The sequence below is a fragment of the Oncorhynchus keta genome, unplaced genomic scaffold, assembly GCF_023373465.1.
Source record: "Oncorhynchus keta strain PuntledgeMale-10-30-2019 unplaced genomic scaffold, Oket_V2 Un_contig_1663_pilon_pilon, whole genome shotgun sequence".
NCBI classification, from domain to species: Eukaryota; Metazoa; Chordata; class Actinopteri; order Salmoniformes; family Salmonidae; genus Oncorhynchus; species Oncorhynchus keta.
In genome coordinates, this window is record NW_026280031.1 from 20,183 (window position 1) to 34,771 (window position 14,589).

The 14,589-nt window shown below is 42.0% G+C and overlaps 1 protein-coding gene across 1 annotated transcript in view; it reads right to left on the reverse strand.

Moving 5' to 3' along the window:
* The window catches only part of LOC127919424 (WD repeat-containing protein 19-like), a 116,202-nt gene that overhangs the window by 9,176 nt on the left and 92,437 nt on the right, over positions 1-14,589 (reverse strand). Inside the window, exons 28-32 of the mRNA XM_052502979.1 lie at positions 12,648-12,757; positions 11,918-11,986; positions 8,377-8,454; positions 7,866-7,962; positions 3,251-3,375 (exon numbers count right to left, since the gene is read on the reverse strand). Of these exons, the coding sequence (XP_052358939.1) occupies positions 3,251-3,375; positions 7,866-7,962; positions 8,377-8,454; positions 11,918-11,986; positions 12,648-12,757 (479 nt within the window). The remainder of the gene's footprint in view (positions 1-3,250; positions 3,376-7,865; positions 7,963-8,376; positions 8,455-11,917; positions 11,987-12,647; positions 12,758-14,589) is intronic.

Sequence of the window (14,589 nt, forward strand, 5' to 3'; positions counted from 1 at the left end):
ATCAACCAACCAATACATCAACCAACCAATACATCAACCAACCAATACATCAACCAACCAATACATCAACCAATCAATACATCAACCAACCAATACATCAACCAACCAATACACCAACCAACCAATACACCAACCAACCAATACATCAACCAATACATCAACCAATACATCAACCAACCAATACATCAACCAACCAATACATCAATACACCAACCAATACATTAACCAACCAATACATCAATCAATACACCAACCAACCAATACACCAACCAACCAATACACCAACCAACCAATACATCAACCAACCAATACATCAACCAACCAATCAATACATCAACCAACCAATACATCAACCAACCAATACATCAATACACCAACCAATACATCAACCAACCAATACATCAACCAACCAATACATCAACCAACCAATACATCAATACACCAATCAATACATTAATCAATCCATAATCACAGCATCATATCATCAACTGGCCCCCAATACATCAACCTAGTACCAATGCATCAACCAATACATCAGAGGATGCTGGCTAATACAGTAGAGGACCAATACATCAACCTTAACCAATACATCAACCAACCAATACATCAACCAACCAACCATCAACCACCAATACATCTGCCAACCAACCAATACATCAACCAACCAATACATCAACCAACCAATACATCAACCTTAACCAGGGTACATCAGTGGGGATGCCAATACATCAACCAACCAGGGTACATCAACCAACCAATACATCAACCAAGCAATACATCAACCTTAACCAGGGTACATCAACCAACCAATACATCAACCAACCAATACATCAACCTTAACCAATACATCAACCAATGCCAATACACCAACCAACCAATACAGCACAGAGCCAATATCTCCATAGACAAACATTGACAATACATGGCCCGTACTCAAGAACCAATACATCAATGCAACACCAACCAATACATTAACCAACCAATACATCAATCAATACACCAACCAACCAATACACCAACCAACCAATACACCAACCAACCAATACATCAACCAACCAATACATCAACCAACCAATCAATACATCAACCAACCAATACATCAACCAACCAATACATCAATACACCAACCAATACATCAACCAACCAATACATCAACCAACCAATACATCAACCAACCAATACATCAATACACCAATCAATACATTAATCAATCCATAATCACAGCATCAGGTATCATCAACTGGCCCCCAGGAGTGCAGTTCTATCCTAGTAGAGGATGCTGGGTAGTGTTATAGCAGTAGAGGATGCTGGCTAATGGGATAGCAGTAGAGGATGTATGAGTGGAGGATGCTGGGTAGTGTAGTTCTGCCTTAACCAGGATGTATGAGTGGGGGATGCTGGGTAGCGTATTTCAACCTTAACCAGGGTGTATGAGTGGGGGATGCTGGGTAGCGTATTTCAACCTTAACCAGGGTGTATGAGTGGAGGATGCTGGGTAGCGTATTTCAACCTTAACCAGGGTGTATGAGTGGAGGATGCTGGGTAGCGTATTTCAACCTTAACCAGTGTGTATGAGTGGAGGATGCTGGGTAGTGTAGTTCTGCCATAACCAGGATGTATGAGTGGGGGACGCTGGGTAGTTTAGACACACCCATGTATAAGATTGAGCACAGAGCCATGCAATCTCCATAGACAAACATTGACAGTAGAATGGCCCGTACTGAAGAGCTCAGTGACTTTCAAAAAAGTCTGTTGCAACACTCACTACTGAGTTCCAAACTGCCTCGGGAGATTCACGAAATGGGTTTCCATGGCCGAGCAGCCGCACACAAGCCTAAGATAGCAGTAGAGGATGCTGGGTAGTGTAGTGGTATAGCAGTAGAGGATGCTGGGTAGTGTAGTGGTATAGCAGTAGATGATGCTGGGTAGTGTAGTGGTATAGCAGTAGAGGATGCTGGGTAGTGTAGTGGTATAGCAGTAGAGGATATTGGATAGTGTAGTGGTATAGCAATAGAGGATATTGGCTAGTGTAGTGGTATAGCAGTAGAGGATGCTGGATAGTGTAGTGGTATAGCAGTAGAGGATGCTGGGTAGTGTAGTGGTATAGCAGTAGAGGATATTGGCTAGTGTAGTGGTATAGCAGTAGAGGATATTGGCTAGTGTAGTGGTATAGCAGTAGAGGATGCTGGATAGTGTAGTGGTATAGCAGTAGAGGATGCTGGATAGTGTAGTGGTATAGCAGTAGAGGATGCTGGAAAGTGTAGTGGTATAGCAGTAGAGGATGCTGGAAAGTGTAGTGGTATAGCAGTAGAGGATGCTGGGTAGTGAGGTGGTATAGTAGTAGAGGATGCTGGGTAGTGTAGTGGTATAGCAGTAGAGGATGCTGGGTAGTGTAGTGGTATAGCAGTAGAGGATGCTGGGTAGTGTAGTGGTATAGCAGTAGAGGATGCTGGGTAGTGTAGTGGTATAGCAGTAGAGGATGCTGGATAGTGTAGTGGTATAGCAGTAGAGGATGCTGGGTAGTGTAGTGGTATAGCAGTAGAGGATATTGGGTAGTGCAGTGGTATAGCAGTAGAGGATGCTGGGTAGTGCAGTGGTTTAGCAGTAGAGGATGCTGGGTAGTGCAGTGGTATAGCAGTAGAGGATGCTGGGTAGTGTAGTGGTATAGCAGTAGAGGATGCTGGATAGTGTAGTGGTATAGCAGTAGAGGATATTGGGTAGTGCAGTGGTATAGCAGTAGAGGATGCTGGCTAGTGTAGTCGTAGAGCAGTGGAGGATGCTGGGTAGTGTAGTTCTACCTTAACCAGGATGTATGAGTGGAGGATGCTGGGTAATGTAGGGGTATAGCAGTAGAGGATGCTGGCTAGTGTAGTGGTATAGCAGTGGAGGATGCTGGGTAGTGTAGTGGTAGAGCAGTGGAGGATGCTGGGTAGTGTAGTTCTACTGTGTGTGTAACCAGGATGTATGAGTGGAGGATGCTGGGTAATTTGGGGGATATTTATGGATGCTGGCTAGTGTAGTTTATAGCAGTAGAGGATGCTGGCTGTGTAGTTTAGAGCAGTGGAGGATGCTGGGTAGTGTAGTGGATGATGCTGTGTAGTGTAGTTCTATAACCAGGATGTATGAGTGGAGGATGCTGGGTAATGTATTTATAGCAGTAGAGGATTTGGCTAGTGTAGTGGTATAGCAGTAGAGGATGCTGGCTGTGTAGTGGTATAGCAGTGGAGGATGCTGGGTAGTGTAGTTCTACCTTAACCAGGATGTATGAGTGGAGGATCATGAGGTTGGTGTTCATCTCAGCAGGGATTCTGATCTTCTGTGTCTGCAGCTCAGTGTACATACTGAACAGCACGTCATGGGCGGTACGGTAGTTCCCTGGAACACACATGCACACAAACACGTCCTTTAAGGTATGTACATGACTGTGTGTGTATTTATGACTGTGTGTGTATTTATGACTGTGTGTGTATTTATGACTGTGTGTGTATTTATGACTGTGTGTGTATTTATGACTGTGTGTGTATTTATGACTGTGTGTGTATTTATGACTGTGTGTATTTATGACTGTGTGTGTATTTATGACTGTGTGTGTATTTATGACTGTGTGTGTATTTATGACTGTGTGTGTATTTATGACTGTGTGTGTATTTATGACTGTGTGTGTATTTATGACTGTGTGTGTATTTATGACTGTGTGTGTATTTATGACTGTGTGTGTATTTATGACTGTGTGTGTATTTATGACTGTGTGTGTATTTATGACTGTGTGTGTATTTATGACTGTGTGTATTTATGACTGTGTGTATATTTATGACTGTGTGTATTTATGACTGTGTGTGTATTTATGACTGTGTGTGTATTTATTACTGTGTGTATTTATGACTGTGTGTGTATTTATTACTGCGTGTGTATTTATGACTGTGTGTGTATTTATGACTGTGTGTATTTATGACTGTGTGTGTATTTATGACTGTGTGTGTATTTATGACTGTGTGTGTATTTATAACTGTGTGTGTATTTATGACTGTGTGTGTATTTATAACTGCGTGTGTATTTATGACTGTGTGTGTATTTATGACTGTGTGTGTATTTATGACTGTGTGTGTATTTATGACTGTGTGTATATTTATGACTGTGTGTGTATTTATGACTGTGTGTGTATTTATGACTGTGTGTGTATTTATGACTGTGTGTGTATTTATGACTGTATTTATGTGTGTATTTATGACTGTGTGTGTATTTATGACTGTGTGTATTTATGACTGTGTGTATTTATGACTGTGTGTGTATTTATGACTGTGTGTGTATTTATGACTGTGTGTGTATTTATGACTGTGTGTGTATTTATGACTGTGTGTGTATTTATGACTGTGTGTGTATTTATGACTGTGTGTATTTATGACTGTGTGTGTATTTATGACTGTGTGTGTATTTATGACTGTGTGTGTATTTATGACTGTGTGTATTTATGACTGTGTGTGTATTTATGACTGTGTGTGTATTTATGACTGTGTGTGTATTTATGACTGTGTGTGTATTTATGACTGTGTGTGTATTTATGACTGTGTGTGTATTTATGACTGTGTGTGTATTTATGACTGTGTGTGTATTTATGACTGTGTGTGTATTTATGACTGTGTGTGTATTTATGACTGTGTGTGTATTTATGACTGTGTGTATTTATGACTGTGTGTGTATTTATGACTGTGTGTATATTTATGACTGTGTGTGTATTTATGACTGTGTGTGTATTTATGACTGTGTGTGTATTTATGACTGTGTGTGTATTTATGACTGTGTGTGTATTTATGACTGTGTGTGTATTTATGACTGTGTGTGTATTTATGACTGTGTGTATTTATGACTGTGTGTGTATTTATGACTGTGTGTGTATTTATGACTGTGTGTGTATTTATGACTGTGTGTGTATTTATGACTGTGTGTGTATTTATGACTGTGTGTGTATTTATGACTGTGTGTATATTTATGACCGTGTGTGTATTTATGACCGTGTGTGTATTTATGACTGTGTGTGTATTTATGACTGTGTGTATATTTATGACTGTGTGTGTATTTATGACTGTGTGTGTATTTATGACTGTGTGTGTATTTATTACTGTGTGTATTTATGACTGTGTGTGTATTTATTACTGCGTGTGTATTTATGACTGTGTGTGTATTTATGACTGTGTGTATTTATGACTGTGTGTGTATTTATGACTGTGTGTGTATTTATGACTGTGTGTGTATTTATAACTGTGTGTGTATTTATGACTGTGTGTGTATTTATAACTGTGTGTGTATTTATGACTGTGTGTGTATTTATGACTGTGTGTATTTATGACTGTGTGTGTATTTATGACTGTGTGTGTATTTATGACTGTGTGTATATTTATGACTGTGTGTGTATTTATGACTGTGTGTGTATTTATGACTGTGTGTGTATTTATGACTGTGTGTGTATTTATGACTGTGTGTGTATTTATGACTGTGTGTATATTTATGACTGTGTGTGTATTTATGACTGTGTGTGTATTTATGACTGTGTGTGTATTTATGACTGTGTGTGTATTTATGACTGTGTGTGTATTTATGACTGTGTGTATATTTATGACTGTGTGTGTATTTATGACTGTGTGTATTTATGACTGTGTGTGTATTTATGACTGTGTGTGTATTTATGACTGTGTGTGTATTTATGACTGTGTGTGTATTTATGACTGTGTGTATATTTATGACTGTGTGTGTATTTATGACTGTGTGTATTTATGACTGTGTGTGTATTTATGACTGTGTGTATATTTATGACTGTGTGTGTATTTATGACTGTGTGTGTATTTATGACTGTGTGTGTATTTATGACTGTGTGTATTTATGACTGTGTGTATATTTATGACTGTGTGTGTATTTATGACTGTGTGTGTATTTATGACTGTGTGTGTATTTATGACTGTGTGTGTATTTATGACTGTGTGTGTATTTATGACTGTGTGTGTATTTATGACTGTGTGTATATTTATGACTGTGTGTGTATTTATGACTGTGTGTGTATTTATGACTGTGTGTGTATTTATGACTGTGTGTGTATTTATGACTGTGTGTGTATTTATGACTGTGTGTATATTTATGACTGTGTGTGTATTTATGACTGTGTGTGTATTTATTACTGTGTGTATTTATGACTGTGTGTGTATTTATGACTGTGTGTGTATTTATGACTGTGTGTGTATTTATGACTGTGTGTGTATTTATGACTGTGTGTGTATTTATGACTGTGTGTGTATTTATGACTGTGTGTGTATTTATGACTGTGTGTGTATTTATGACTGTGTGTGTATTTATGACCGTGTGTGTATTTATGACTGTGTGTGTATTTATGACTGTGTGTATTTATGACTGTGTTTGTATTTATGACTGTGTGTGTATTTATGACTGTGTGTATATTTATGACTGTGTGTGTATTTATGACTGTGTGTGTGTATTTATGACTGTGTGTATGTACAGTACCAGTCAAAAGTTTGGACACCTACTCATTCAAGGGTTTTTATTTATTTTTACTATTTTCTACATTGTAGAATAATAGTGAAAACATCAAAACTATGAAATAACACATATGGAATCATGTAGTAACCAAAAAAGTGTTAAACAAATAAAAATATATTTTATATTTGAGATACTTTAAAGGAGCCAACGTTTGCCTTCATGACAGCTTTGCATAACCTCTTGGCATTCTCTCAACCAGCTTCATGAGGTAGTGACAAATTCCAAAAATTAACTTTTAACAAGGCACACCTGTTAATTGAAATGGGATTCCAGGTGACTACCTCATGAAGCTGGTTGAGAGAACAGGGATGAGCGTGCAAAGCTGCCATCAAGGCAAAGGGTAGCTACTTTGAAGAATCCAAAATATATTTTGATTTGTTTAACACTTTTTTGGTTACTACATAATTCCATATGTGTAATTTCATAGTTTTGATGTTTTCACTATTATTCTACAATGTAGAAAATAGTAGAAATTAAAGAAAAACCCTGGAATGAGTAGGTGTCCAAACTGTTGACCGATACTGTATATGAGTTTGTATATATACACACATTCATATACATATTATACATAAGTGTGTGTGTGTATATATTATAAATATATACAGTGGGGCAAAAAAGTATTTAGTCATTCACCAATTGTGCAAGTTCTCCCACTTAAAAAGATGAGAGAGGCCTGTAATTTTCATCATAGGTTCACTTATATATGTATGTATGTATGTATGTATGTATGTATGTATGTATGTATGTATGTATGTATGTATGTATGTATGTATGTATGTATGTATGTATGTATGTATGTATGTGTACCTGCAGACTGCTCCTCTGTATATATATATATATATGTATATGTGAGTGTGTACCTGCAGACTGCTCCTATGTATATATATATATATATGTATATGTGAGTGTGTACCTGCAGACTGCTCCTCTGTATATATATATATATATGTATATGTGAGTGTGTACCTGCAGACTGCTCCTCTGTATATATATATATATATGTATATGTGAGTGTGTACCTGCAGACTGCTCCTATGTATATATATATATATATATATATATATATGTATATGTGAGTGTGTACCTGCAGACTGCTCCTATGTATATATATATATATATGTATATGTGAGTGTGTACCTGCAGACTGCTCCTATGTATATATATATATATATATATATATATGTATATGTGAGTGTGTACCTGCAGACTGCTCCTATGTATATATATATATATATATATATATGTATATGTGAGTGTGTACCTGCAGACTGCTCCTATGTATATATATATATATATATATATATGTATATGTGAGTGTGTACCTGCAGACTGCTCCTCTCTAGCGATGATGATGGCAGTACACGCTGCCTCTCTGTACTGCAGCAGGCCCATGTAGAGACGGAACAGGTACTTGGCATCCTGGGAGGAAGGGGGAAGACAACACCACTACTCAGTAATAGGCTCCCTGTCAGATGGCAGCCAATCAGACGGCACGTCAGAGAGAGCAAACGCACGGATTGGGTGGCAGGTGGAGGGGTGGGGACAGAGAGCCTATACAATGCTTATAGTGGAAAATAAATATCTCACAGACAGACAGACAGACAGACAGACAGACAGACAGACAGACAGACAGACAGACAAGACAGACAAGACAGACAAGACAGACAGACAGACAGACAGACAGACAGACAGACAGACAGACAGACAGACAGACAGACAGACAGACAAGGCCTACAGACAGACAGACAGACAGTGAAAGAAAAGCCAAGCGACTATTCCAATCAATTAAAGACAGACAGACAGATATTGATAAGTTAGTATAATATTGATTACCTTGGGCATGCCGTCACTTTCCCCCATTAGGTAATCAATCAGCTGATTGGTCAAAGACTCATCCTTGGCTTGGCCCACCTGGAAAACACACACACAGTCTTGTATAACTAACCTTGTGGGGACACACTTACCCTAAACACACAGTCTTGTATAACTAACCTTGTGTGGACACACTGACCCTAAACACACAGTCTTGTATAACTAACCTTGTGGGGACACACTGACCCTAAACACACAGTCTTGTATAACTAACCTTGTGGGGACACACTAACCCTAAACACACAGTCTTGTATAACTAACCTTGTGTGGACACACTGACCCTAAACACACAGTCTTGTATAACTAACCTTGTGGGGACACACTGACCCTAAACACACAGTCTTGTATAACTAACCTTGTGGGGACACACTAACCCTAAACACACAGTCTTGTATAACTAACCTTGTGGGGACACACTGACCCTAAACACACAGTCTTGTATAACTAACCTTGTGGGGACACACTTACCTAAACACACACAATTCAGTCCTATTCAAAATACAATTTTCCCTAACCCATACTCTTAACCCTAGTTCCTAACCCATACTCTTAACCCTAGTTCCTAACCCATACTCTTAACCCTAGTTCCTAACCCATACTCTTAACCCTAGTTCCCAACCTATACTCTTAACCCTAGTTCCTAACCCATACTCCTAACCTATACTCTTAACCCTAGTTCCTAACCCATACTCTTAACCCTAAACCCTAGTTCCTAACCCATACTCTTAACCCTAAACCCTAGTTCCTAACCCATACTCTTAACCCTAGTTCCTAACCCTAACCCTAGTTCCTAACCCATCTTAACCCATACTCTTAACCCTAACCCATACTCCTAACCCATACTCTTAACCCTAGTTCCTAACCCATACTCTTAACCCTAAACCCTAGTTCCTAACCCATACTCTTAACCCTAAACCCTAGTTCCTAACCCATACTCTTAACCCTAGTTCCTAACCCTAACCCTAGTTCCTAACCCATCTTAACCCATACTCTTAACCCTAACCCATACTCTTAACCCTAGTTCCTAACCCATACTCTTAACCCTAGTTCCTAACCCATACTCTTAACCCTAGTTCCTAACCCTAGTTCCTAACCCATAATCTTAACCCTAGTTCCTAACCCATACTCTTAACCCTAGTTCCTAACCCTAGTTCCTAACCCATACTCTTAACCCTAACCCATACTCCTAACCCTAGTTCCTAACCCATAATCTTAACCCTAGTTCCTAACCCATAATCTTAACCCTAGTTCCTAACCCATACTCTTAACCCTAGTTCCCAACCCTAACCCTAGTTCCTAGCCCATACTCTTAACCCTAGTTCCTAACCCTAGTTCCCAACCCTAACCCTAGTTCCTAGCCCATACTCTTAACCCTAGTTCCTAACCCATACTCTTAACCCTAGTTCATAACCCATACTCTTAACCCTAGTTCTTAACCCATAATATTAACCCTAGTTCCTAACCCATACTCTTAACCCTAGTTCTTAACCCATAATATTAACCCTAGTTCCCAACCCTAACCCTAGTTCCCAGCCCATACTCTTAACCCTAGTTCCTAACCCATACTCTTAACCCTAGTTCCGAACCCAAACTCTTAACCCCAAACCCTAGTTCCTAACCCATACTCTTAACCCCAAACCCTAGTTCCTAACCCATACTCTTAACCCTAAACCCTAGTTCCTAACCCTAACCCCAGTTCCTAACCCATACTCTTAACCCTAAACCCTAGTTCCTAACCCTAGTTCCTAACCCATACTCTTAACCCTAAACCCTAGTTCCTAACCCATACTCTTAACCCTAACCCATACTCCTAACCCTAGTTCCTAACCCATAATCTTAACCCTAGTTCCTAACCCATAATCTTAACCCTAGTTCCTAACCCATACTCTTAACCCTAGTTCCTAACCCATACTCTTAACCCTAGTTCCTAACCTATACTCTTAACCCTAGTTCCTAACCCATACTCCTAACCTATACTCTTAACCCTAAACCCTTGTTCCTAACCCATACTCTTAACCCTAAACCCTAGTTCCTAACCTATACTCTTAACCCTAGTTCCTAACCCATACTCTTAACCCTAAACTCTAGTTCCTAACCCATACTCTTAACCCTAGTTCCTAACCCATACTCTTAACCCTAAACCCTAGTTCCTAACCCATACTCTTAACCCTAAACCCTAGTTCCTAACCCATACTCTTAACCCTAGTTCCTAACCCTAACCCTAGTTCCTAACCCATCTTAACCCATACTCTTAACCCTAACCCATACTCTTAACCCTAGTTCCTAACCCATACTCTTAACCCTAGTTACTAACCCTAGTTCCTAACCCATAATCTTAACCCTAGTTCCTAACCCATACTCTTAACCCTAGTTCCTAACCCTAGTTCCTAACCCATACTCTTAACCCTAACCCATACTCCTAACCCTAGTTCTTAACCCTAGTTTCTAACCCATAATCTTAACCCTAGTTCCTAACCCATACTCTTAACCCTAGTTCCCAACCCTAACCCTAGTTCCTAGCCCATACTCTTAACCCTAGTTCCTAACCCTAGTTCCCAACCCTAACCCTAGTTCCTAGCCCATACTCTTAACCCTAGTTCCTAACCCATACTCTTAACCCTAGTTCCTAACCCATACTCTTAACCCTAGTTCTTAACCCATAATATTAACCCTAGTTCCTAACCCATACTCTTAACCCTAGTTCTTAACCCATAATATTAACCCTAGTTCCCAACCCTAACCCTAGTTCCCAGCCCATACTCTTAACCCTAGTTCCTAACCCATACTCTTAACCCTAGTTCCTAACCCAAACTCTTAACCCCAAACCCTAGTTCCTAACCCATACTCTTAACCCCAAACCCTAGTTCCTAACCCATACTCTTAACCCCAAACCCTAGTTCCTAACCCATACTCTTAACCCTAAACCCTAGTTCCTAACCCTAACCCCAGTTCCTAACCCATACTCTTAACCCTAAACCCTAGTTCCTAACCCATACTCTTAAACCTAAACCCTAGTTCCTAACCCATACTCTTAACCCTAAACCCTAGTTCCTAACCCATACTCTTAACCCTAAACCCTAGTTCCTAACCCATACTCTTAACCCTAAACCCTAGTTCCTAACCCATACTCTTAACCCTAAACCCTAGTTCCTAACCCCTAGTTCCTAACCCATACTCTTAACCCTAAACCTAAAAATAACCTTAGTTCCTAACCCATACTCTTAACCCTAAACCCCAGTTCCTAACCCCTAGTTCCAAACCCATACTCTTAACCCTAAACCTACAAATAACCTTAGTTCCTAACCCATACTCTTAACCCTAAACCTAAAAATAACCTTAGCTCCTAACCCTAATTCTAACCCCCTAGAAACAGTTAAACACACACACACACACACACACACACACACACACACACACACACACACACACACACACACACACACACACACACACACACACACACACACACACACACACACACGCGCACACACACTCCTGTCACCGTCTCTATAGCCATCTCGATGGCCAGGTTGTCATCAGTGTTGGGACATTTCAGGAAGTGCTTCAGGGCCTGAGAGAGAGCGAGAGAGAGAGAGAGAGAGAGAGAGAGAGAGAGAGAGAAGAGAGAGAGAGAAGAGAGAGAGGGGGTGGGGGTGAGTGAGTGAATGGGCCAATTTATTAATGGGGGGTGGATGAATGAATGAGTGGATAGATAGATAGATAGATAGATAGATAGATAGATAGATAAGTACTTTGCTGTACTGATAGATAGATAGATAAGTACTTTGCTGTACTGATAGATAGATATATAGATAGATAGATAAGTACTTTGCTGTACTGATAGATAGATAGATGAGTACTTTGCTGTACTGATAGATAGATATATAGATGAGTACTTTGCTGTACTGATAGATAGATAGATAGATAGATAGATAGATAGATAGATAGATAGATAGATAGATAGATAGATAGATAGATAGATAAGTACTTTGCTGTACTGATAGATAGATAGATAGATAGATAGATAGATAGATAAGTACTTTGCTGTACTGATAGATAGATATATAGATAGATAGATAAGTACTTTGCTGTACTGATAGATAGATAGATAAGTACTTTGCTGTACTGATAGATAGATAGATAAGTACTTTGCTGTACTGATAAATAGATATATAGATAGATAGATAAGTACTTTGCTGTACTGATAGAAATATAGATAGATAGATAAGTACTTTGCTGTACTGGCCACACTTGTGGAAGAACCTCCCAGCCTGCAGGTGTTTGTTCTCCCCCTGGAAGTAGAGAGCCATACTCTGGTAGTCCTCCTGGGTGGCCTCAGAGCCTGTACACACACACACACACACACACACACACACACAGGCACAGGCACAGGCACACGCACACACAGACAGACACAGACACAGACACAGACACAGACACAGACACAGACACAGACACAGACACAGACACAGACACGCACACGCACACGCAGACACAGACACAGACACAGACACAGACACAGACACAGACACACACACACACAGACACAGACACAGACACAGACACACACAGACACACACACACAGACACACACACACACACACACACACACACACACACACACACACACACACACACACACACACACACACACACACACACACACACACACACACACACACACACACACACACACACATATAAATATTCAATACTTTCCACTGATTATGAATGCATCAACACTAACAGGGTACATCTGATAGACTCCTCCCACACACTCTGATAGACTCCTCCCACACACTCTGATAGACTCCTCCCACACACTCTGATAGACTCCTCCCACACACTCTGATAGACTCCTCCCACACACTCTGATAGACTCCTCCCACACACTCTGATAGACTCCTCCCACACACTCTGATAGACTCCTCCCACACACTCACCCCTCCTCCTCTCAGCCCACAGACTCCCTCCTCCCACACACTCACTCCCCCCTCCTCTCAGCCCACAGACTCCCTCCTCCCACACACTCACCCCTCCTCCTCTCAGCCCAGAGACTCCCTCCTCCCACACACTCACCCCTCCTCCTCTCAGCCCACAGACTCCCTCCTCCCACACACTCACCCCCCCTCCTCTCAGCCCACAGACTCCCTCCTCCCACACACTCACCCCCCCTCCTCTCAGCCCACAGACTCCCTCCTCCCACACACTCACCCCTCCTTCTCTCAGCCCAGAGACTCCCTCCTCCCACACACTCACCCCTCCTCCTCTCAGCCCACAGACTCCCTCCTCCCACACACTCACCCCTCCTCCTCTCAGCCCACAGACTCCCTCCTCCCACACACTCACCCCCTCCTCCTCTCAGCCCACAGACTCCCTCCTCCCACACACTCCCCCCCCTCCTCTCAGCCCACACACTCACCCCCCCTACTCTCAGCCCACAGACTCCCTCCTCCCACACACTCACCCCCCCTTCTCTCAGCCCAGAGACTCCCTCATCCCACACACTCACCCCCCTTCTCTCAGCCCAGAGACTCCCTCCTCCCACACACTCACCCCCTCCTCTCAGCCCACAGACTCCCTCCTCCCACACACTCACCCCTCCTCCTCTCAGCCCACAGACTCCCTCCTCCCCACACTCACCCCTCCCTCTCAGCCCACAGACTCCCTCCTCCCCACACTCACCCCCCTCCTCTCAGCCCACAGACTCCCTCCTCCCACACACTCACCCCCCTCCTCTCAGCCCACAGACTCCCTCCTCCCACACACTCACCCGCCCTCCTCTCAGCCCACAGACTCCCTCCTCCCACACACTCACCCCTCCTCCTCTCAGCCCACAGACTCCCTCCTCCCACACACTCACCCCCTCCTCTCAGCCCAGAGACTCCCTCCTCCCACACACTCACCCCCTCCTCTCAGCCCAGAGACTCCCTCCTCCCACACACTCACCCCTCCTCCTCTCCAGCCCACAGACTCCCTCCTCCCACACACTCACCCCCTCCTCTCAGCCCAGAGACTCCCTCCTCCCACACACTCACCCCTCCTCCTCTCAGCCCACAGACTCCCTCCTCCCACACACTCACCCCCTCCTCTCTCAGCCCACAGACTCCCTCCTCCCACACACTCAGCCCACAGACTCCCTCCTCCCACACACTCACCCCCTCCTCTCAGCCC